General features: G+C 54.5%; 2 protein-coding genes across 3 annotated transcripts; one reads left to right on the forward strand and one right to left on the reverse strand.

Moving 5' to 3' along the window:
* The first annotated feature begins 1,772 nt into the window (after positions 1-1,772).
* On the forward strand, positions 1,773-14,833 carry LOC104341147 (ATP-dependent RNA helicase DDX19B). Of its 2 annotated transcripts, XM_086476288.1 has the most exons (12): positions 1,773-1,829; positions 2,812-2,860; positions 3,298-3,351; positions 5,330-5,465; positions 7,574-7,666; positions 8,349-8,451; positions 10,304-10,418; positions 10,590-10,767; positions 11,210-11,447; positions 12,472-12,634; positions 13,418-13,609; positions 13,995-14,833. In XM_086476288.1, exons 1-12 carry the CDS (start codon positions 1,773-1,775, stop codon positions 14,054-14,056), a joined length of 1,440 nt encoding a protein of 479 aa, XP_086332414.1. In that variant the 3' UTR covers positions 14,057-14,833. The 2 variants fall into 2 exon arrangements, with proteins under 2 accessions (XP_086332414.1, XP_086332415.1); XM_086476289.1 differs by lacking the exon at positions 7,574-7,666.
* A 2,496-nt stretch (positions 14,834-17,329) lies between these two features.
* On the reverse strand, positions 17,330-21,028 carry UBXN10 (UBX domain protein 10). The gene is made up of 2 exons (XM_086476188.1): positions 21,002-21,028; positions 17,330-19,027 (listed from the first exon to the last, which is right to left on the reverse strand). The coding sequence occupies exon 2, from the start codon at positions 19,010-19,012 to the stop codon at positions 18,146-18,148; it is 867 nt and encodes a 288-aa protein (XP_086332314.1). The 5' UTR covers positions 19,013-19,027; positions 21,002-21,028; the 3' UTR covers positions 17,330-18,145.
* Between the last annotated feature and the right edge of the window lie 3,337 nt (positions 21,029-24,365).

Below are 24,365 nucleotides of genomic sequence, written 5' to 3' on the forward strand. Positions count from 1 at the left end.
GTGGGGGAAGCATCAGGTGACAATACTCAATAATCACGGGTTTTATTTTACTTGGAAGGAAAATAAAATCACGGAGGGGCGTTTGAAGAGCAACAGCAAAGGGCCTCGTCCTACCTGGGTTAATGCACCAATATCAACAAAATTGCATGAGGCACGGACAAGATTCCTGTGCGTGGACAAATAACAGCTCAGATGGAAAGTTTCAGGGAACAAACGAAGTGGCTCTGTGTCTTCATTAAAAGGGAGGGTGAACATTGTTACAAGGAAGTAACCATCGTCTTGGGAACTTCTGGCTGATGCCTACAGGCTTGGCTGTTTTACTCATCCTGCTGCATATAATAAAAACACAAATGAAGACCCTCCTCAGGGGCTGCTCCTTCCACACAAGGTTCAAGGAAGCACCGACAGCGCGCAGGGAGCAGTAGCCCAGTGAGGAAATCCCGCAGGCTCTTCCCACACTTCTTTCCCTTCTCCTTTCCCTTTTTCTCACCTTTGTTCCAGAAGCTTTAAAGAACAGGTTTGATATCGGGTCTAAGCCAGCTCCTGTCCTCCAGAGAGACAGGACACAAACGACTTTGCCGTGTTTCTGCCACTTCTACACCTCCGTGACTCATTCTACAACCGTGCTTTTCACCTGCATCTCTATTCCAGAGAAAGAGCTGCGGTTCCCTCGCAAATGTCACAGCCTCCGCGTGATTCCCCCCCAGCCTCAGCTCCCAAAGGGACTCCATTACACAGGAAACCCAAGCCCCGCTCCCACACCACGCAGGGGGCTGGGATCCACACCACGCAGCGAGGCAGGGCCTGACCCCAGCCCCACACCGTACAGGGGGCCAGGCCCCACACCATGCAAGGCACAGCCTGACCCCCAGCCCCACACCGTACAGGGGACCAAGCCCCAGCTCCACACCAGGAGGCCAGGCCCACATCATGTGAGGCACAGCCTGACCCCCAGCCCCACACTGCACAGGGGGCCAAGCCCCACATCATTCAAGACACAGCCTGACCCCCAGGCCCACACCGTACAGGGGACCAAGCCCCAGTCCCACGCCAGGAGGCCAGGCCCACATCATGTGGGGCACAGCCTGACCCCAAGCCCCACACCATACAAGGGGCCAGGCCCCACACCACGGCATAAGGCAGGGCCTGACCCCAGCCCCACACCATAGAGGGAGCCAGCCCCACATCATGCAAGGCACAGCCTGACCCCCAGCCCCACACCGTACAGGGGACCAAGCCCCACATCATGCAAGGCACAGCCTGACCCCCAGCCCCACACCGTACAGGGGACCAAGCCCCACATCATGCAAGGCACAGCCTGACCCCCAGCCCCACACCGTACAGGGGACCAAGCCCCACATCATGCAAGGCACAGCCTGACCCCCAGCCCCACACCAGGCAGTGAGGCAGCGCTTGACCCCCAGCCCCACACCGTACAGGGGGCCAGGTCCCACATCAAGGCCTGACCCAACCCCCAGCACAGCCCGGGGTGCAACAGCAGCCCCCAGCCCTTTCTGTCCCCCCCTTTATTATTCCCAAACCCCCACCCCGCGGGAGAGGAGCCGGGGAGCGCAGCGGGCGGAACGCGCCGCTCCCGGAACGCCGCCGCCGCGGCCGCGGTTGCCGCCGGGCCGGGCCGGAGCGGGGCGGGGCGGGGCGGGGCGGGCGGGGGAGCGGCGCGCTGAGGGAGGGCGGCGCATGCGCCCTTCCCGCGGCCGGCGCCATTGCGGCTGCTCACGGCCAGCCCGGCGCCAGCGCCCCCCGGCCCGGCCATGGCCACCGACTCCTGGGCCCTGGCCGTGGACGAGCAGGAGGCGGCGGCCGAGTCGGTGAGTGGGGAGCGGGGGGCGGCCGGGGGGCGGGGGGGTGTCCCTGGCAGCGGCCCGGCCCTGAGGCCCGGGCTTGCGCCGCCGCCTCCTCACAGAAAACCTCCAGCGCAGGAAACCTCTTTTCTCCCCATTTTCTTTTTCTTTTTTTTTTTTTTTTTTTTTTTTCTGGCGCATCCAAGGGGCAGGGAGGCCTATGTCCTTCCCCTTCGCGGCGGGACCCTGCCCGCAGCACCGCCTCGGGACGTCCCTGGGCCCGAGGTCTTCCTTTAGGAGCAAAAAAAACCCGTTTATTCTTTTATTTTATTCCCCCCCCTTTTCATTTTTTGAGTATCAAAAGGGCAAGGAGGCCCCTGTTCTTTCACCTCACCCTACACCCAGGCAGCCCTGTCAGCAGCACCACTTCAGAGGAGGTCACCGAGCCTGCTGTCTGTCTTCCAGAGGCCAAAAAAAAATCCCTTTTTCCCTCATTTTTTTATGACAAGATCTAAATTTGTTTGAGGCGTTGGGTTTCTTGTATTTTTCTGAGCTGCTCAAACGCTGCACTTTAGCATGGAGAGCATTAACTCGGCCGCTGGATGTGTGGAAAGACCTTCAGGGCCCCTCTGCCTGTCACGTTTCTGGTGGTAAAACAAACCCTGGGCGAGAGGGACTCGTCCTGGGACGGCTTGTGTCAGCCAGGACGGCCCTTGGCTCGAGTTTCCATCCTGGAATGGAAATTTTCTCCCATTTCTCCCCACAAACCCCTTCTCCTTGTTGTCATCACAGCTGAGAAAAAGTGGTATTTGCCTTGAAACTCTTGCAATCGCGTTCATCTCGCTGACTTCGTCTCATGTGCCGTTGAGCGTGCGTTTCGCTGTACAACAGTTTTAGCAGGTGTAAACCTGGAAGCCTTGGTGAAAGCTTGGGTTTTCCTGGCCAGTAGTAAATCGTAGGTATGGCAGCCTTTGGACAACTCTGATGTTGTGTTTTCCCTCGCTTGTAGTTGAGCAGTTTACACCTGAAGGAGGAGAAAACCAGACCAGATGCCAAGGGTGAGTAGTTACAGCCGCTCAAATGGTCTCAGGAAGGGCGTAATGTTTTTCTGCTGGGTTTTGAGCGTTGCTGCCAAAGTAAATTCCCAGTTAGTCAAGAAATTCCAGAAAGGGGAAACATAAAGCTGAGATTAAACAGCAGCATAGACTAAATGTCTGGCTCGTGCCCTTGTTCCGCTAGGCTGGCTCTTACAGATCGTGTTTTGTGGTGTTGAAGGAGCTGTGCGGGCAAAATCTGTCCGTGGGGTTGGTGAACTTCAGCTTGGCCGTACAGAGCAAGCTGTAACTTGGGTTTCTTCCATGCGCTGACAGAGCAGGGCTGTTGTCGGGAAAATGGGCTGTTTGGTAGCTTTTTCCCCCAATATTCAAAACCTCAGACTCTGCGGGTGTGGGCTGCCTGACCTCACACCTGCCCCAAACCCGTCTGTTTTATTTAGGTGCTGTTGTCAAGGCAGATGACAACGTAGAGAAGACGGAGGATGAGGAGAAGGGTAAGTGCCTCCTTGAGAAAAGCTTGGGCAAGGAGTGTTGAAAAGAAATTAATTTTGTAGATGCTTAGAGGAAGTCTGCCTTGTGTCTCAGGGTGGATGATCTTGTATCCTGCCCCAAGGACTTAACTGTAAGACATGTCCTTCCTCCATAATACTTTTAAAGCCATTGGATCCTGTAATAACTTGGGAGACTCCTGGATTAGAGTGGAGAGAAATAAGGGGGCAGCAGTATCCTCAAAGGCAGGACTGGATACAGGAGAGGTGGATAACCCGGAGCTGGAATTGCTGTAGCAACCAACATGTTGTGTTTATGAAATGGCTGTTCAGACGGGGGTAACGGCTCTAAATCTTTCAGAAGGTGGCTTTAGAAAACACATTTATTAGCAAAATCCCAAAGTGCAGCAGTTTCACCTTCTGTTTTGATCTTGCTTGTCCTCAGCCCTGCCCTGGAGTCTTTCAAAGTACCATTTGTCCTCAAACTTTCCTTAAAAAGAAAGAAAAACCCACCTAAAAGGTGTCTGCCCACGTGTTGGATCGCAGTGAGGCTTTAAGAGGCTTTTAACCCTGTTTACAGTTAGAATATCTCAGAGTTCTGTCTCTGTTAAGGTCCCTGTGGTGGGTTGACCCTGGCCAAAATGCCAGGTGCCCACCAAAGCCGCTCTGTCACTCCCCCTCCTCAACTGGGCAGGGGAGAGGAAAAAAAATAACAACAGGCTTGTGGGGTTGAGGTAAGGACAGGGAGATCACTCAGCATTTACCGTCACGGGCAAACCAGACTCAACTGAAAGGAAATGTGATTTATTGCCAATTAACTCAGAGAGGAGTAATGAGAAATAAAACCGAATCTTAAAACACCTTCCCCCACCCCTCCCTCCTTTCCCGGGCTTAACTTTGATCCCGATTTCTCTCCCTCCTCCCCCCCAGCGGCGCAGGTGGGGAACAGGGAATGGGGGTTGGGGTCAGTTCATCACTGTTGTTCCTGCTGCTCCTTCCTCCTCAGGGGGAGGGCTCCTCACACGCTTCCCCTGCTCCAGTTTGAGGTCCCCCTCACGGGAGAAAGTCCTCCATGACTTCTCCAGCGTGAGTCTTCCCATGAGTTCAGTCCTTCATGAACTGCTCCAGCGTGGGTCTCCTCCATGGGGTGCCGTCCTTCAGGAACCGACTGCTCCAGCATGAGCCCCCTCACGGGGTCACCAGCAGCAAACCTGCTCCAGCGGGGGCTGCTCTCTCTCCCCGGGCCACAGGTCCTGCCAGGAGCCTGCTCCGGTGCAGGCTTCCCACAGGGTCACAGCTTCCTTCAGGCACCCACCTACTCCGACGTGGGGGCCCTCCCCGGGGTGCAGGCAGTCATCTGCTCCCCCGCCCACGGGCTGCAGGGGCACAGCCTGCCTCACCGTGGTCTTCGCCACAGGCCGCAGGGGAATCGCTGCTCCGGCGCCTGGAGCATCTCCTGCCCCTCCTTCTGCCCTGACCTGGGTGTCTGCGGGATGTTTCTCTCCCATATTCTCGCTCCTCTCTCTCACTGCAATTCCTGCTGCACAAGCACTTTGTTCCCTCTCTTAAACACGTTCTCCCAGAGGCAAAACCACCGTCGCTGATGGGCTCGGCCTTGGCCAGCGGCGGGTCCCTCTTAAAGCCGGCTGGCATTGGGTGTATCTGACACAGGGAAACTTCTAGCAGCTTCGTACAGAAGCCACCCCTGTAACCCCCCTGCTACCAAAACCTTGCCCCGCAGAGCCGTTACAGTCCCCCTTAAAGCAGCGCTCACTTAGGCTTGTCTTCCTGGATGTGAAATGTGAATCTCTGGGATAGCTTGATGGAAGTCTCCTTCAGGAAGCCTGGGCTCTGTAATGGACAATTTCAGTATTTGGATGTGTCTTGTCCCTTCCAGCGGGCTCAGTGATGCAGCATTTCAGCGGGAGTGACACCTGAAACAGCCTGGGATTTATTTTTTCTTTTCTACCTCCTTTTTCAACAGAGGACAGAGCCACCCAGTCCTTGTTGAACAAGCTGATTCGCAGTAACTTGGTTGACACGACAAATCAAGTGGAGGTGCTGCAGAGGGATCCCACGTCGCCTCTCTACTCCGTGAAGTCTTTTGAGGAGCTGCGACTGTAAGTGCCTGTTGGTTCAGAGCTGCTGGGAGGGCAATGCTGGGATGAACCAGAGACTTCTCTGTGCCGAGCTGGGAAAACCGAAATTTTAAGCAGGCTGCCTTAGGACTGTATTTTTCAGCGTATTGTTTGGCCCACTGAGTGGTAGGACGCCTCGTTCTTCAACTCGGGGAGAGCAGGGTTGACTCACTTTTGGGGAGACTGCGGGAGCAGATGTGAGGTTGGAGCCGACCAGATAGTTGGAGCCGCCTCCCCTCGTGTCCTGATAGATTCCCTGGCTGCGTAGGAGATAGCGCTTCAAAGCGCAGGGGTTTCTGTTTCAAGCTACTGCAAATTCGGCATTGATAAATTAGCATATCCTTGATTGTATTATTTAAATGCAAGGAGAATTATTTTATCTTAGTGCCTTGTAAAGGCTTCCATCTGAAATGACCTCATTTGAATTCCTGGCCTGTGTAGAGCAGGCGCTGCTTTCTGTCATCAGCTCTGGCAACACTACTCTGAGTTGTAGTGTCGGGGTTTGGGTCTTCAGATGCCCAGCGGAGCTCGCGGGCGGTGAACAGGGAGGGAGGGCTGTCCTTCACGGCCGGGGTGGTGTGAATTGCGAAGTGAGACCTTCTCTGTGTCGGGGGCATCGTTATTTCCCCACTACTTGTCCAGCCGAGGCGGGGAGGCTCGGAGCAGGTGTTCCAGCGGCACGCCAGCGTTTTGGAAAACACAAGATCTGTTTTAGTGGCAGAAGTAATGGACACAACTGTCTTCTGCTCCTGCTCTGTGACGGCAGTTTGTGAAGGTCCAGCAGCAGCAGTGACAAGCACAACAGGAAAAGCTTATCTGTTCTCTGCCAGCGACACTGGGTTTATGTACTGGAGAGACTGGTGGCGTTACTATTTTCTGACCCTTCCTGTTGAACACCTTTACCGGTGGAGCTTTCAGGCAACGAATGCTGTGTTTAAGGCACAGTAGGTCTGTCTGGTTTTTAATGCGCTGAAGAGGCAGCCCTGTTGGGCTCGTTGTTCGTTGTATTGATGATCTCGGGTTTGTTGCTCTTTGGCAAGCTCCACAGGGAAATCGGAGCCAGTGAGACTTCTCACCATGAAACGTCAGGGTGTCATTTCGCTTTGTTGTTGGTGGTGGTTGAACATCTACAAAAATAAACTGAGGTCCTGTAGTGCCTGTTAGGCTCCTTCCCATCTTTCAAAAGCCAAACAGTCCCAGTGAGTTAATGAGGGGGGCAGCCAGACTAATTGAGTCTTCATTTTGTTATGACTTAGTGTATCCTTGGCAACTGTTGCAGTCGGGCTTTGGCCGTCCTTGCTTCTGAGCCGCGCAAGGTTATGTTTTCAAAGAGCTTTTGTTCCAGCCGTCGTCTGAAAGTAATCATTTTTTAAAAGCATGTTGTGCTGAGTAGGAAGTTCTTAATAGCGGGGAAGTGGTGGGCAGGAGACCTGTAACCTGCGTGGAAAGGAAAGCCCTTACTTCTGAGCACCGCTGACAGCACTCCAGTGAGCCCTTGGAGGGCGTCGGTGAAGGGTTCTCTCGCACCGTAACCTGAATTGGAGGTTGTTCTTGGATCTCCTTGTCTACACAAGTGCGTGCTGAGATTAGAGAGCTCCCTTGAGGAGCGGCAGTCGATGAGTTGATGGCTGGCAGTGTCACTGCACACTTCGGTTCGAGTGCTGGGTTGTCACCACGGGTCACCAGGTGTGGTCGCGGTGAACGAAGCTTATCAGTCGTTTCCCAGCCTGGTGCGCCGAGGCAGGGTTGCTCTGGAGCTGAGCTGTCGGGGTGTGTTGCCGAGTCCATCGCGACCCGCGGAAGTCCCTGCCATGATCTCGTGACGTGACGCTTCATTCCGTTCCTCCCGTGGGCAGGTCGCTCTGTCCCGTGTTTGAGTCTTCAAGGAGTGATAATTTTGGTGCCGAGATTAGGCATGGCTGAGGAAAAGGGATTGGCCTAAAGGACAGGATTAATGCTCTCTGCTCTGGGATTCCCAGGATTGTCTGAAAAGCTGCTTTAGAACAAGAAGCCCAGCTCACCTTTTTGTACACAGTTGAAAACCAAATGTACTTTAATAGGTCACGGTATAAAAACTCCTCTGTTTTCAGGAAACCACAGCTCCTGCAAGGAGTCTATGCCATGGGCTTCAACAGACCCTCTAAGATCCAAGAGAATGCCCTGCCCATGATGCTTGCTGAACCGTACGTACACATACTTTCTACTCCCTTGCCGTACAGGAAGGATTTGAAGGATTTTAGTGCACCATTACTGAGCTTTGGAGGGGAGGATGGTGATGAGGAAGCTGCCCGGCCTGTGGTGAAAGGGTTCCCATGCCACGGTGTTTCTGTGGTCACAAACTATGTGACAGCAGCCCTGGATTTGTCCTTTTCCTGGGGCTGGTGCTGAACACGCAGCGCCACGGTGCTCGGCCGAGGTCAGTCCGATTTTCCTCGGCAGTGTAGGGGAGAAATCATCAGGCTGCCATGGAATGCAGCTCCAGAAACCCTGGGTGGGTGGGAGTAGTTGAGCTGCTGCATTGCCTGTGTGGCTGGTTTTCCTCTCCGCACCCCTGAGCTGAAATGTATGAAGTACCGAGACACTAGGGGGAGATGCGCAATATGGAAAAGTACTGACAGATAATCGCAGTTTTCCTTCCAAATCTCCATAATCAAGAGGTGCGGAAAGAGAGAGGGCAGGAATGAGCTGCTGCCCCGTGGAGCGTAGCTGGTCGAGCTACGCACCAGTCTGGACTGGTAGTCCAGTAGCAGTGGTAAATCTAAAAGGTATTAAAATGCCACTCGCTGCGTTTTATCGTTCCACCCCACGAACGCATTGTGTGGGTGGTTCGTGTGGCTGAGCCCGTGTCTGCTGTCCGTCCTGCAGCCCGCAGAACTTGATCGCACAGTCGCAGTCCGGTACCGGCAAGACGGCTGCCTTTGTCCTGGCCATGCTCAGTCGCGTCGAACCTGGGAACAAGTATCCACAGGTAAAAGTTTCTGGGACGTGACTGGTTTGGGGCGGGGGTTTGTGGTGGTGCAGTGCCACCTAGTGAAGAAGCTGGGCTTCTGCTGGGACCTCTTGGTGGTGAATTCATAGCTTGATGAACCATCTCTGTGATGCTGCTTCTGTGAAGTGTTTAGCAGGGGCTGGTGATTTGGGGGTCTATCAAAATGCCTTTAATGAAAAAGACGTGGGTTTTGCTCGCAGCTCGTTCCTGTCAGTCCCTCCCTTGCATCGTTCGGGATGCCATTGCTCTCTGAGGAGTTAAATCGGGGGATCTCATTCCGGGAGAAATTAAATTGCAGAAATATTGCAGGCTGAAGGGGGTTACGTAAGTGGAGTTTGGTGTCGAAGAGAAGATAATTGTGACAATGGAGCAGAAATGCCAAGAAAGGGGCTTTTTAAATCCGATTTCCTTGTGAGATAGTTGAGCAGTGTTATCAAGGCTAGAATTCTTTCCTGAAAAAATGCTGTTCTTATCTCTTCTCTTAGTCTAACAGTAGGCAGTTTAGGTTCCTTGTCACTGTGTCCATGTATGTCCCCTAGCAGAGTATCTGCACTCTCAAGCTTGAGGAGCAGAATTGAACGCAGAAAGCCAGGGGCTACGTGACTGTATCACATCAAGTCATTCCCCTAGCTTCAGGATGCAGAACTGATGGGCTTTCAGAAACTGTTCAGCTGCTTGCATAGAATCATTAGGTTGGAACAACCCTCTGAGATCAAGTCCAACCGTTGACCCAACCCCACCGTGCTCACTAAACCATGTCCCCAAGTGCCACATCTACACGTTCTTTGAACACCTCCAGGGATGGTGACTCCACCACTTCCCTGGGCAGCCTGTTCCAATGTTTGAGCACTCTTTCGGTAAAGAAATGTTTCCTCATGTCCAATCTAACCCTCCCCTGGCACAACTTGAGGCCATTTCCTCATCCTACCGCTTGTTACTTGGGAGGAGAGACCAATCCCCACCTCACTCCGGCCTCCTTTCAGGCAGCTGCAGACAGCGAGAAGGTCTCCCCTCAGCCTCCTCTTCTCCAGGCTGAACACCCCCAGTTCCCTCAGCCTCTCCTCACCAGACCTGTTCTCCAGACCCTTCACCAGCTCCGTTGCCCTGCTCTGGACCCGCTCCAGCACCTCCATGTCTGTCTTGTCCTGAGGGGCCCAAAACTGCACCCGGCCTTCGAGGGGCGGCCTCACCAGTGCCCAGTCCAGGGGCACGGTCACCTCCCTGCTCCTGCTGGCCCCACCATGGCTGACACAGGCCAGGATGCCGTTGGCCTTCTCGGCCACCTGGGCACACCGCCGGCTCGTGTCCAGCCGGCTGCCGACCGGCAGCCCCAGGCCCTTTCCCGCCGGGCAGTTTCCAGCCGCTCGTCCCCAGCCTGTGGCGCTGCGCGGGGTTGGTGTGACCCAGGGGCAGGACCCGGCCCTTGCCCTTGTTCAACCTCATGGCCTTGGCCTCGGCCCGTCGATCCAGCCTGGCCAGGTCCCCCTGCAGAGCCTTCCTGCCCTCCAGCAGAGCAACACTCCCACCCGATTCTGTGTCACCTGCAGACTCGCTGAGGGAGCGCTCGCTGCCCTCGTCCAGGTCCTCGCTAAAGGTGTCAAACAAGACCGGTCCCACCGCTGGGCCCTGGGGGACACTCTGGGGGACACCCCTTGTGACCGGCCGCCAGCCGGACTGAGCCCTCTCTGGGCTCGGCCGTCCGGCCAGTTTGTAACCCAGCTTAAGGTCCATCTTTAGGAAAACTTCAACGGTAAGGATTTTTAAAAGCAAATGTGATGGTGTTGCTCAGGATTTTGGTCATCTCAAAGATGTTATCCTTCTGTCCCTGCAGTGTTTGTGCCTTTCCCCAACATACGAGCTGGCACTTCAAACAGGAAAAGTGATTGAGCAGATGGGAAGGTTTTATCCGGAGCTGAAACTCGCGTACGCTGTCCGAGGCAATAAACGTGAGTAAGGTGAAACGCTACCAACAGACTGAATGAGAAAATGATTGGCAGGTGCAATGCAGTAAATGAACAACAGAGCAGTCAGGTGGTGAAAGAGGCTCGCTCAGAGGGGCAGAGCGTTTCGCTGTCTGCACAGCTGTCTTAGGAAAGCCTTCCTTTCTGTCTCGGCAGTGGAGAGAGGTCAGAAGATCTCCGAGCAGATTGTAATCGGCACGCCCGGCACCGTGCTGGACTGGTGTTCCAAACTGAAATTCATAGATCCCAAGAAAATCAAAGTGTTCGTTTTGGACGAGGCTGATGTGATGATCGCCACTCAGGGCCATCAGGACCAGAGCATCCGCATTCAGAGGTGAGGACTCGGCGTACGTTGCCCGAGGTGGTTTTTGTTCCTTTCCATGATCGCTGTTCCGTAACGCAGGGACAGCGGGGCTAGGTTCTTGCCTGGTGTCTTCGCTGATGAAACAACAAGATTAAAATGATATATTTAGCTCTAATCCAGATGCTTAATAGAGGCACAGTGTCGGGGGATGACAAGCAGTTTCATTTTCTTACAGAATAAAAAGCCTGTCCCTGGAGCAGGTTTTATTCATTTTTAAGAATGCAAGTCTGGATATCACTGGTCCATGAGGGAACGATCAGGTGTTGGTAAGATTAGCATCAGTCTTTCCAGCCACTGACATAAACTGGTTCTGAGGTTACTGTTCTGCTCTGCCCGTAGCATTATTCCCATCAGGATATCGGGGGGCGACAGCGTGGCGTGGGAACCCTGCCCATTTTGCTCTTTCTTGCAGAATGCTCCCCAGGGACTGCCAGATGCTTCTGTTTTCAGCCACTTTTGAGGATTCTGTGTGGAAGTTTGCTCAAAAAGTTGTTCCTGACCCAAACATTATCAAACTGAAGCGAGAGGAGGAGACACTGGACACTATTAAGCAGTATTACGTTCTGTGCAATAACCGAGATGAGAAGTTCCAGGCTCTCTGTAATATCTACAGTGCTATCACCATTGCCCAGGCCATGATCTTCTGCCACGTGAGTCCTTTTGGGGAAGTTAATCCCAACGACCCCGTCGGTATCTGCTGTTGCTAAAAATCTGGCCAAGCATGCTTTTCAGAAAGAAACTGAGAACACAAATTGCCCTTTTCTTTGGCTTTTCTGGCTCCCTCTTTGAGGGAGATCTTGAGCGCTGCAGTAGCACTAGCTGGTTTGTTTCTCTGGGTTTGTCCATCCAGGTTGTTTTTTTATTCTTGAAGTCCTCTGAAGCAAAGATCAGAGTAATGCCCAGTTTTCCAAAACACACAACTACTGGAAAAAAACCCAAACCCCTGAGGTTAGAAAATGGGATCAAAATAGGGCAGAATGAGGGATGGGGGAAGTCTTGTAGTTCTGCAGCCGATACACAGCTTTTCCTGGGACCCCGTTTCCCTCGAGTGGTTGGTGAGATACCTCTGGGGTCTCCCTGGGAATCGCGCTGAGACTTCCTGTTTTTTTTTTTCTGGAAGCCACCATAATAACTTAGGAAAAACCCAGTGCTGACAGCACCAGAACAGCCACGTAAAGCTAGCTCAGACAGGGTAAAACCTGTGTTTGGAGTCTGCTGCAGCAGCCTGGCTGTCTCGAGGTGTAACAATACCAGAGCTCAAAAAAACCCAACTAATTGGAATTAATTCAAGGCTGCGTAGAGCCTCTGTTGGACTTTACAGCTACATTCAGCTCAAACCTTCCGTTTTCCAAGCTGAGTAGTTTTGTTTACTTCTGAGTTTTTAGCTTACGTATGTCATCCCTCGCAGAGCGAGAGCTGAGGAGCCGGGCACAAAGAAGACACGTACTTTTCTTAACGAAGGGTTCCTCTGGTGGCAGATACTCGCTTTGCTCTTCCTGATACGAGAGCTGGGAGCGCAGTTTGTGATGGAGCAGGGGGTGGGCACGGCGCTTGGGAGCTGTTTCCTTTTGGGATCTCAAAACTGAGCAGCTGCGGAGCTTCCAGTCACCCCCCGCCCTGGGAGGTTTGTTCCCAGTTCTTCCTCCCAAAGCCGGGCCTCGCTCTGTGTTTCAGACTCGGAAGACGGCCAGCTGGCTGGCGGCGGAGCTCTCCAAGGAAGGCCATCAGGTGGCATTGCTCAGCGGGGAAATGATGGTGGAACAGAGAGCCGCGGTGATAGAGCGTTTCCGAGAGGGCAAAGAAAAGGTGCTGGTGACCACAAACGTCTGTGCCAGAGGTAGGGCATGGCAGAGCTGGGCCAGGGAGGGGCAGAAGCAGCAGTTCCGAAGTTAACGTGCTGCTGGCCAGCTTGCAGAAAGAATTCATGTCCTCAAGTGTGCCAGTCTGGGCAAAATAGGGTCCTTAAAGTAATTTCTGGACTTCTCAGCTGCTGACCGTACCTGTGCGTATAAAGATGCCTGTGGGCTAACACGGGATGGCTTGTAGGCTTCCCGCAGCTTGAGATGGAAAAGTCCATCCTGTGAGAGTTTTGTGCTTCTGGCACCAAGCCTGGCTCGTACCGCTGACCCTCCACGTTTAAAATAAACATGTGCTGAAACGTAGAAATCTGAAAAGTACCGAACCCCAGTAGGAATTTGTGTTGCAATTTGACATCCTGGAACAGTTAAGACAACGTAGTACTTGGAGGAAAAAAAACAAGAGGCCTTTACAGCTTTGGAGAGGAAGAGAGAGTTTCCAAAATACTTAAGTGCTGGTTAAAGCGTCTCCAGCTGCTTTTCCGTGGGCCATTTCAGTGGGGTTCTCTGGTGTTACAGCTAGACAGGTTTTACTTCCAAGTACCTGGTGGAAAAGATCCATTTCAGGGTTTGAGACTGGCTTTTAACTCTTCACTGAATGCGGAGGCAGGCAGGCAGCAGCTCGCTGAAAGCTGTTAGAAATTCTGCTGTTGGAAGACCCGGAGATGGTGACCAGACTGCCGGCAGGGCAGGCCAGAGGAGGCTGTTCCTGCTGGGAAGTGGCTTAATTGTAGTTGTGTGACCTGATGCTTTCTTTTTACCAGGGATCGATGTAGAGCAGGTCTCTGTTGTTATCAATTTTGACCTTCCTGTGGATAAAGATGGAAATCCAGATAATGAGACTTACCTGCACCGGATCGGACGCACCGGTCGCTTTGGGAAGCGAGGACTAGCTATTAACATGGTGGACAGCAAGCACAGCATGAATATTCTCAACAGAATCCAGGAACATTTCAGTACGTACTCTTAGACTTTCTTCTTTCTCTGAAATGAGATGTTATTTCGGCAGAATTGAGACTAGTTGTACACTGAGCAGGTATTTGTTGAGCCTTAAACTGACCACAGAAGAGCACGTGCGCTGCGTTTTGTGTCACGTCCCTTAGGATGATGATGGGAGCAGAAATGAGGCAGGTTGTTCGCTGGCTGCCTGGATAGTCCTTAAAAGGGACGTGCCAGAGATGGGTAACGTTCGAGTGTCCGGATGGGCCTTTGATAAATGAAAAAGGGTTTCTGTTGTACAACCTGGCTGAACATTTCATGGATAAACCTGAACTCCTCCAGACCAGCTTTCCCTTCTCTGCTCTGTGTTACGAAATCTGACTTATTTCTCCTCTTTTCCAGGCAAAAAGATAAACAAATTGGATACTGATGACTTGGATGAAATTGAGAAGATAACTAACTGAAGTACAGCTGCTGGAACTGGTGTGTACCCTGCTGTGGAAGCTCTCCCACTACAATTGGATCCGCGTTCAGATTGGCATGCCTCTCAGCTAGTCCCAGGAGGGACTCTTTAAGATATGAGTACACAAAAATTACCTCATTTTAAAAATTGCAGTTGGACTTCAAATTGTGCAACTATGGGGAGGAAGAGGAAATGTTTACAGAAGCTTTTAACATTTCTTAGTTTAGCCTTAAAGTGGGAAGATCTTTTGAATTCTAAGAAATATACTTGCCAAAAACATGGGCAATATGTAATTATGTAAAACAAATTTAACAAAGGAAAAAAAGCTTTATTGCCTTTAATTGGAATGCAGTTCAGCATTAACCTGATCCATTAAAATTCAACAAATATATAATGGACATAAGTAAAGGAAAAAAAAACAAAAAGAAGAAGAAAAAAACCAAACCACACAAAAAAAACCCTGAACAAGGCAGCTGATTTTTGGCTAAATACTCAACTTGTACAAAATAGGACGTCATTCTCTTTGGCGCTCCCCTGAGCTCTTTAAGACTCATTTCTGGCTTCCTGATGGATTTGCCCTGCTTTTCCTTGCGTAAATGGCCCTAAGGATGTCTCCAGCAGCTCATGCTCCCAAGCGCAGGTGCCGTGTGGCTTTTCCTGGGCAGTATTTTCTTTTCATTTGTCCTCGGGTTGTTAGAAGGGCCGCTCCCCGTCCAGCGGGGCGGTGGTGGCAGTGCTCAAGTATGTGCTCTAGACCTTCATCTGAAGGGTTTAACCTCACCGGGGCGGGGGTGGGGGGGTGGGGGGTGGGAGGGGCAGTACGAAGGGAACTCTACGAATTAATTTCCTCAATAAATTCACCGCCGTAAAATGCTCGTGGGAGTTGGAGCGGGGGTGGGTCGCCTTGAGGCAAGGTGGTGCCAGTTCTAAAATGCTGCTGGGAAGCTCTGTGTGAATAATGTACAGAACTGCTGGGCTTCACCAATCAGTAGTAGGAATAATGAAAAAAAATGAATCGTAATCATTTGTATTGACCAAAAAAAAAAAAAAAAAAGACCTTTAGACCCCCCAAATTTCCCTGTTCCAATATGTTTCAGTACCAGAGTTTTGAGTTAAATAGCTCAGTCGAATCGCAGACGGGAAGCGCTCCCCTTCCCTTGTGCTCGTGGTGCAAACCAGGTCGTCAGTCCCTCGCCCCAGGGTGATCCTTGCCGGAGTGATTTTGATTTGAAACTTCGGGCTTTTAGTTCGGTTGGGACCATTCTCGTGCGCACAACTGAAAGCCTGTGGGTTGTTCCCGGTTTCCAGGAGAAAGAGGCTCCTGAATTAGAACTTAGGGTGCACAGCTCTTTTTGGGGAAAAACGGGACATGCGTGAGCAGCCATCGGCCTGCTACTCAGTGCAGGAATCACTTCAAAACAAATGTATAAATTGTAAATTTAACTAGGAATTTTCTTTGCAATTTTGGCCATCATATTCTGTTCAAAGACAGGAACATGGATCCTTTTACCAAGTAAAAAAAGGCTCATTTAAAATGTACCTAAAATTTTAGGAAATTGTGCACCCTTTTATCAATTTGTATAAAGGCTTTAGTGAAGAAAAAAAAAACAAAACCACAATCAACTGTTAAAATTAAACGTTTTGTATTCTGGGGTGTATCTATTTTTATTCTGTTGGAAACCTATTTAAAGTGGCAGGTGAGTGAGTGCTTGCGTGTCGAGTGGAAGACTTGTTTCAATCACCTACTTTAATAGTACAGCTGGCTGACCTCGTGACAGCAGAGTATTGGGTTGAATTGTCATGAAAGCTGCTGCTGGTCCTGTGTGCTGTTTCTAATGTACTTTTAATTGGAATAAAGAACACGTACTGACCGGTGCCCCCGCTTCTTTCTTGCTTGAATACTTCACTGGTGTTTAAAAGCCTTGGGTACGGCCGTTCCGAGCCAGGAGTCCTGATGGCTTCTCTATTTATAACCTTCTCAAAGCATCTTGTGCCAGATCAAACACCCAATTTGATGCTGAAATTCCTAAAAGCTTCCCAAAAGGAAGCTTGTTAAATGACATCGCACCATAAATGAAGTCGGATAAGTAGTGCTGCTTGTGCCGGGCTCAGCAGAGTCGCTGCTCCACCCTCCCCTGCATCCCCACGAGACATTTGAGGGGAAGAGAAGGAGAACTGGGGGAGAAAAAGAGGGGGTTTTCCCTGCACTTGGCCTAGATCAAGACCTGATGTGGGTTTTAGAAGAGGAAATAATCAAAACGCACATTTTTGGAGATGCTGGAGCCTGGGGGAGGTGGTGAGAGGGCCAAACTCATTCAGTTTTATCTTAGATGGAGATATTCAGGAGGAATATCCCTGAGAAGTTGTTATTCTTCTGCATCCTGGTTAAAGCATCAGCCCCTGTTCGCTCTCAGAGCTGCCGGCGGTCGCCGCTCCGAAGCGCTTCCCTCTCTGCTGCAATCCCGTGTTCAACACAGGCCGGAGACACAGACCGCAGGAGGGCGCGTGCACGGGGGCGTGAACGGCAGGGGCCCAGCCAGCGTCCCATTTGGGCAGCCCCCGAGGTATCTGCCATCAAATTAATTAACAGCACTTCTCAGTTAAGAGGAGAGGCGATGGCTGAGCCTCCAGTTCACATAAATCATTCCAAGTTCAGCCTTCAGCTTACAGGGCTTTGTTATTGTAGGAAAACTCAGCAGTAACACAATACACACGAAATCAGCAGAAGGGAAGTGACCACCTAGTGCTGAATGAAACACAAAATTGTTCCCGAAATTAAGTGAAACACTTTGCTCCCCACCGAGGCTGGGTTAAAAGCGCCCCTATGTTTCGCTGTCCTGCCCTCCCTGAAGACACAGGGATGGCCACCGTGCACCTCCCACCCCCCCCAGTCACGCTGTTCCATCAGGCACCGCGTTCATAAAGCTGCCGGAGCCTGGACACTCGCTTCAGGAGCTGCGACGCCCTCGGTCACCACCGGCATCAGCTGCCTCCGGCGGCTGCTGCTCCGAGCTGGTCTGGCAGCTGCCCTGCGGTTAAAACCAGACTTGGGTTTTCCTCAAAACACTGAAAGCAGCTCATCCGCGTGGCAAGCAGCCCGTTTTTCAGTAGATTGAATTATTGCCTTTGAAGCGTACGAATTTCTGTTAGAAACCGAGAAATTTTGGGTTTTTTAGCACAAGCACACTGTATTTATCTAAAACCTGCCAAGTTACCCCACCGGCCTTTTTTAGTGATGCTTTAGTAAAATAAGGTCTCTGCGTGAGCCAATTCATCAAATCCAATTAATCTATTTTTATTTAAAAATTCTCAAAGCAGCCAACTCATTTCAGTGTAAAGGGTTAAATGGAAATACTTTGTAACACCCCATCTTAACTATCCATCTGTTCTTATCTGATCACACGAGCTGAATGAGAGAAGGAAAAGGAAGTAGAAAATCCTGCTGCTCATCAATACAGCCAAAATAGTAACAATTTGTTCTTAAAAAAAGGTGATATAGTCACACTCTTAAGAGACGCACAGAGGTTATCCAGAAAGAGCTGAGCCCTCACAGGTATATTACCATCAGTCTCGCAATTTAATACTTTACTTAACGTGTTATTGCTGTTATTTCCAGATGGTTCTTTAGGTTTGCTCTCCTTTTCAGTCACTCTCAAGAAGAAGGTGTTTAGGATGATGGTGACCTACTGAAGATGGTCCTCCAGGGTCAAACAGTTCCATTTCTGCCTTGCCAAATAGGTGCCTCTGCATCCGGATCCACTCTGATACCTTCCTAAAACACACAAAAGGCCCCGGAAACGTCAGCCTTCAAAGAAGAACATCGGCAATTTCCTAAAACCAAAGAGGCCAAAGGGTGGTGGAGCTCAGGAAGCGATTTGCGATGGCACACGTGACCAAAGCTGCTATTTACGGAGCACGTCTGTACACCTGAAATACTGTTTCAACACATACACACACGTCTGCTTCGAGGGGAAGTTTGGGAAGATGGCAAGATGAAGAAGGAGGCCCAGGAAACATCAGACTCTCAGTTTCTGGGCAGAAGTAACGCCACCCACTCAGCAGAACGACCGGCGGCGGCGGCTCCGTGCCCCTAAAGCTCTGCGTCGCGCTGCTCCTTGTGTCGGATGCACAGCACGGACTTGTGGAGGATCCCACACTCCTGGAGGGACCTCGTCAGGTCAGAGAAACTCCTTCGGGGCACCTCCATCGTCTCGAGGCTGCAGCGTTGGTATTTGGCCGACATTTTCTGTTCTGCCACGGCCAGGACAGTCTGGAGACTGTCGGTGGGCTTGAAGTGATGCTCAAACCTCTGCCCAGAGGGGGACCGAAGAGCGAGCAGCAAGCACGACTCTTCCAAACCTCGAGACAACGTCGAAGGGCTCTCCTGCCTCATCTTCCTTCCGGGCTTCTCAGGAGGACATCGCACCCGGGAGCTCTCTTCAGGGGCGACATCGCTCTCTGACACGACCCTGGGAGAGCCTTGGTCTCCAGAAGGAGGTTTGGCTTTCGGAGTGGCCTCCTGCCCCTCACTCACTTTCAGCCGGCCGATCTCTTCAGCCACCGCTTCCGCGGCGCCGCTCCCCACGTCCTTGCGGCCGATGGAGGGCAGCACCCTGTACTTGTTCAGGGAAGAGGAGGTCCTCAAAGGCACTTGCTGCAGGAGCTCCGGGATCTCCTCAGGGAACACCTGGCCCGCAGGGAACGCCGGGTTTGTGGACGATGCTCTCCGGCTGTTCACTAATTCCCGAGGAGCTGCTGGTGGCGGGGGAGGTGGCACCCGGCAGGGACAGGCTTCCACGCTCTGAGAGTAATTGAAGCTCGGCCTCGTGCGTCCCTTGGCGGATTTTGGCCTGGCGACGTGCATGTCGGCGGCGCTGGCCCACGCGAAAGCGGCTGCGGTGCTTGAAGGGAAGCAGAGGCGAGACGGTGCCAAGTTCAGAAGAGCCGCTGTGGCCATTGCTTCTCCAGGCACCTGCAGGCAGGGTAGCAGAGGGAAAAGTTACAGGAATTGGCCAGAAAGCTTCTAGAGACCTTAATCACCCCACAGCTCCCACTCCGGTGCTGCAGGTCAGCTAATAATAGCAAGAAACCTGGTGTGTCGCCGTGTAGGCAGGCAGCAGTCCTACGGTTCGGCAACGGCCGAGCTGGAGGACGTGGGATACGTGTATTTATAGGGGCTGGCTTGGACAGGAGTTGTTTATAGCTGACCCAGAGCATGGGGAAGTTGTGCCCTTCCCAGCTTAAAGTTTTTGATGGGAAGAACAGGAATGTTTTTTCCCAAAGCTAGAACCTCGGTGAACATGAGAGAGGAGTGAACGGCAAAGCGCAGATCGGGCCTTTTCGCTGTTCCTGCAGTGACAGATTCAGTTCCCACTGGGGACTTTAGGGTGAGACTGACTACGCTTTGCTTTTTAAAAGTCTCTGAAGACGCTTGAGATTGAACGTGTCTGATTCAATACAGAGAAACCCATTTTGACTTCTCCTGTGACCAAAAGCTGCTTTAACCTCCATTAAAGACGAAGCCACGCTCTGCTGCGTGTTCCCCAATTTAAGCTGCGCTCAGACCACTCGTGCTTTACCGGGACAAAGCAGCCCAAAAGCCCGGACAACCAGGCCCCAACCTCGCAACAGTATTTTGGCGACAGGGTCACACACCTCCTCTTCCTTTTCTGTGGTTTGTGCAGCAGGATTTATCAAGGGAAGGGGGGAAAAAGGCAACTTTATCATTACTGGGGAACGCCAAGTAATCAAAGTCAGACTCTCCTGCTGTGCACGACCCCAAAACAAACAGAAGGGAACAGCCACTGCGGGTGTTCCACAACCTTTTGCCAGCGATGGGTCATTTCACACTTGGGTTTCTCCTCCACCGCAGTGAAACAGAAACGCTCAGCAAACCAATACCGAGTGAAACCGAGGCAGTGCCAGGACACAGGCAGGCCCTGCCCAGCGCCAGCAGATAGAGGGGCCTGTCCCGCTGTCAGGGCAGGGACACGCCGTCCAGGTGACTCTTTGGAGTTTCCTAGGAGGCTGTGGGAGGGAGGGGGGGGGTGTGTGCTTTCATGTCCTGCCTCTAACAAATAAATTCTAAGGCAACAAGCTGTGGTGTGGCATCCTCTGAAGGGGAACTCCCAGGCATACCAGAGCCCTCACGGCAGATCACCAGTTACGCTGCCAGTTCACAGAGCAACAACCCCAAAGCAAACAACCTGCCAGAAGCCATGGCGGGACCCTCCCGAGCGAGGGGCTCTCCTGCTTCAGCACGGGGCACATCAGAGCTTTTACCGGGGGGGCTGTTTTCAATACGGCACGTTCTGCGTTCGGGAGCCTGGGTTGGGATGGGGAACCGCAGTCAGGGAGGGCCGTACCCACGGGTGCCCCCAAACGCCGCAACCCCAGGGCGGGTTCCCCCAGCTCCTGGCCCTGCAGCACAGCCCCAGCCCCACACAGCACAGCGCAGCACAGCCCTCAGCGCCACAGTCTGCTCCCGGCCCCACAGCCAGGGCCCGGCCCCATAACCCAACCCAACCCCACTGCCCCACAGCCAGGCCCCGGCCCCAGAACCCAACTCCACCTCCCCACAGCCAGGCCCCACAGCCAAGGCCCGGCCCCACAGCCAGGCTCTGGCCCCATAACCCAACTCCACCTCCCCACAGCCAGGCCCCGGCCCCATAACCCAACTCCACCTCCCCACAGCCAGGCCCCGGCCCCAGAACCCAACTCCACCGCCCCACAGCCAGGCCCCACAGCCTAGGCCCGGCCCCACAGCCAGGCTCTGGCCCCGTAACCCAACTCCACCGCCCCACAGCCAGGCCCCACAGCCAAGGCCCGGCCCCACAGCCAGGCCCCGGCCCCAGAACCCAACTCCACCGCCCCACAGCCAGGCCCAGGGCCCTACAGCCGACCCCGCCGCCGGCCCCGGGCCCGGCCCGGCCCCGCCGCCCCTCACCTGCCGCCCCGGGCCCGGCCCGGCCCCGCCGCCCCTCACCTGCCGCCCCGGGCCCGGCCCGGCCCCGCCGCCCCTCACCTGCCGCCCCGGGCCCGGCCCGGCCCCGCCGCCCCTCACCTGCCGCCCCGGGCCCGGCCCGGCCCCGCCGCCCCTCACCTGCCGCCCCGGGCCCGGCCCGGCCCCGCCGCCCCTCACCTGCCGCCCCGGGCCCGGCCCGGCCCCGCCGCCCCTCACCTGCCGCCCCGGGCCCGGCCCGGCCCCGCCGCCCCTCACCTGCCGCCCCGGGCCCGGCCCGGCCCCGCCGCCCCTCACCTGCCGCCCCGGGCCCGGCCCGGCCCCGCCGCCAAACACAACCGCGTTACCGCGGCGACCGCCCCGCTTCCGGTCGCGCGGTGGGCCCCGCCCCCCAACCACAGAGACGAACGGGCCGGAGCGCCGCCGGTCGCGGTCCTCCAGCCGCCCTGTGGCGGCTCGAAGGCTGCGGGGCTGGGGTCCAGCCGGGTCCCCCCGCGCCCCCGCTCCGTGTCCCGGGGCTCCCGGAGCGCTGTGAGGCCGGGATGGCGGTGGGCTGCCCGGCCGGGCTGCCCTGGTGTGGCAGCGGCCTGTGGGAAGGGCCCAGGGATGGCCGTGACAACCTGGTGTGGGTCTGGGGGATGTCACCGGGCCCGGGGATGGCCGTGGTGCCCCGGCGTGGGCCTGGGGGATGTCACCAGGCCCGGGGATGGCCGTGGTGCCCCGGCGTGGGCCTGGGGGATGTCACCAGGCCCGGGGGATGGCCACGACGTGCTGGTGCAGACGGGAGGGACGTACCTGGGTCGCTGTGCCCCCGCGCGGGCTCTGCGCTGGGACGGGGTGAAGTGTCGGGCCTCGATGGCGGCACAGGGGCAGCCCCAGCACCTCGCATGGGGCTGGAGGCTCCGTCCTGAGGGGCCCAAGGGAGACAGGGGTGAGCAGGGTGGTGGGGTCGTGTCCCAAACAGCTCCTCCAGACCCCGTAGGCGAGTGTGACGCTGAGGATGTCCCTGTCCCTCCCGCAGGAGCTCTCGTTTCCCACAGCAAGACGGCACCATTGCCACCCCACTTGAATACCAAAAGCCCTTTTTTTGTTTTTTTGTTTTTTTGTTTTTAACCCTGAAACTTTGAAAATACAGTGTAACACCTTCTCCTAAACAGAGGCAGGAGAATGGGAGAAACAGGACCAGGTGTTAACCCCCCTGTGACATGAGTTTCACGATGGTGCGATCGAACACCTTCATCTGAGCGATCGCTGAATAAAACCAGGCAAATAAACACCAAACTCCTTAGTTTTGATCAGAACGCCTTTAAAAAATCACACTCGACACACAAGATCACCCGGGGACCGACAGCAGCTCCTCTGGGGGACGTTTTGAGCTTGCTTTGCTCCAGGAGAGCCGCAGCCTGCAAGCTTGGCATCCCGGTGCGGGACCCTCCCGATCCCCTGGGCTACAAACGATCCCTGAGCCAGTTTTCGCTGTGGGAACACACCACACAGCGCTGACATTTCCATCTCTCCCCCTTAATCCCTTTCTAAACCCGCTGCTAGTTAGCCAGATGCTTCTCCCACTAACAGATGCCCACCAAAGCAGTAAATAACTTCAGATAACTTATCTGCCCCGTGGCTGGGGGAAGATCAAGGCGTAGCCGGCACTAGAAAGGTAAGAAAGGAGCTGCCTATTGCTCCTCCCGGCCGCAGGGCGTTCGGCAGCATCGTGGCAGATCAAAGCGCCGGGCGGGTTCCCATTCCAAACAGGCCCCAAGCAAACAGGCGCGGGGGTTAATGCCCCTCTTTGTTTGCGCCGCAGGAAGGCTGAGAACTTCCCTATTTCCAGTGGGATGACAACTCCCACGGGTGGGTTTGAAGCCCTTGGGTTTGTGGCTCGATGGAAGCTTCGCGGCGTCGCTCTTCCGAGACCCTCCACGGGGAAGGAAGGCTTAAACCGAGGGGGGTTGGTTAAAGCGGATCCCTGGTCTGCGCGATCCCGGCCCTCTGCTCTCTACCCAGGCCCCCAGCCGGCACCTTTCAGGCAGATTTAGCCAAACCCCGGGAGATCAGGGTTGCCTTTCCCCATCAGGGCCAGCACAGCGGCAAACCCGCCCCGAAGGGCAAGGACCTGCGACGCCAGAGCACGCGAGCCCGAGCGGGGCAGGCAGTGAACGCCGCAACGGGGAAAAATCTTCTGTAACGGGAGGGAGTTTTGTGGATGAGGTGGGAAGGGGATGCTGAATCGTCGGGGCTGCCATGGGTGTCAAAGGCAGGTGGGGTCCGGCTGTCAGCGTGGTGCCCGCCGCTTCGTGGCGTTTGGAGATGGTTTCTCGCGCAGCCGGCGAGTGGGTAAAGCCACTTGGCACGGCTGGGGGGGGAGGCAGGCGAGCTGCGGCTCCCCATCCTTCCCTTATCGGGCTCGGATGGCTCTTTGTTCCACTGGGCAGCAGGGAACAAAAAGTTAGAGGGAAGAAAAGCCCCGGGACAGACTTCTCTGCCAGCCCCGGAGGACAGCGAGGGGACGTCCCCTCCAGCGAGCAGCTTTGGCGGCTCTCAAGGATTCCAACAAGGGATTTTCTGCTCGAATACAGACCCCCGAGCCATCTTCTTACGCTCCCCGCCCCCCGCCGGCTTCCCTTCCCTACAAGTGTGGGTCGTTACTGATACCGTGCGCACACACCTCCCAGCCCGCCTTCGGTTTTGTGTTTGCTCTGGGCCCCGCGGTTTCGCAGAGGAGGCAGCAGCTTTTGTTTCTTATCTCCTCCAGCTTTCTGCCTCCCTTGTGTCTTTGTGTCGTGCCTCAGCTGTGGTCATTGAATAAACCCTGTTCAAAAAACGTTCCGAGTCGGGTTTCCATGGTGTTTCCAGCCCTTGCTGCTGATGGTTTAATTTCATGGACCCCTTGCCCACGCACTCCCGGAGTCCCCCGTGCCCTGAGGGCAGGACGGGAAAACTATGGACCCACGAAGTGAGAGCGGGGCGCTCACCGTCCTCCTTTCGCCTCCCCTTGTGATTCGGCGTGGCTGGATTTCGATGCAGATGTGGATTGGGGGGGGGGGGGGGGGGGGGGGTGGGGGGCTGGCAACTGGAAGGGAAAGACCCAAGAGAAACCACCTCTGAGGCTGCAGGGCGCGAGCTGGCGAAACCCAGCACCCGCTGGAGATGACACCGAGGCCAAAGTGCCGCCTCTGCCGCTGGAACGAGGATGCCACGACCTCTGCGGTGCCAGCTCTGCACCTCCTGGCCACCAACCGCTTTCGCCCCGTCTCTCCAGCGCCTGAGGCCCGCAGATATCAAAACCACGGCCAAGACCTTGACTGGCCTCGTCCAGAACCTCTGTCAGCCCGAGAGGGAGACGGCT

Source organism: Leptosomus discolor, chromosome 20 (genome assembly GCF_034619465.1).
Source record: "Leptosomus discolor isolate bLepDis1 chromosome 20, bLepDis1.hap2, whole genome shotgun sequence".
NCBI classification, from domain to species: Eukaryota; Metazoa; Chordata; class Aves; order Leptosomiformes; family Leptosomidae; genus Leptosomus; species Leptosomus discolor.

Coding starts and splice junctions, on each gene's coding strand:
- LOC104341147 (XM_086476288.1), top strand. CDS start 1,773: ATGGCCACCGACTCCTGGGCCCTGGCCGTGGACGAGCAGGAGGCGGCG. Junction 2,861..3,297: donor AACCAGACCAGATGCCAAGG/GTGAGTAGTTAC, acceptor TGTTTTATTTAG/GTGCTGTTGTCAAGGCAGAT. Junction 10,768..11,209: donor CAGAGCATCCGCATTCAGAG/GTGAGGACTCGG, acceptor TCTTTCTTGCAG/AATGCTCCCCAGGGACTGCC.
- UBXN10 (XM_086476188.1), bottom strand. CDS start 19,012: ATGGCCACAGCGGCTCTTCTGAACTTGGCACCGTCTCGCCTCTGCTTC.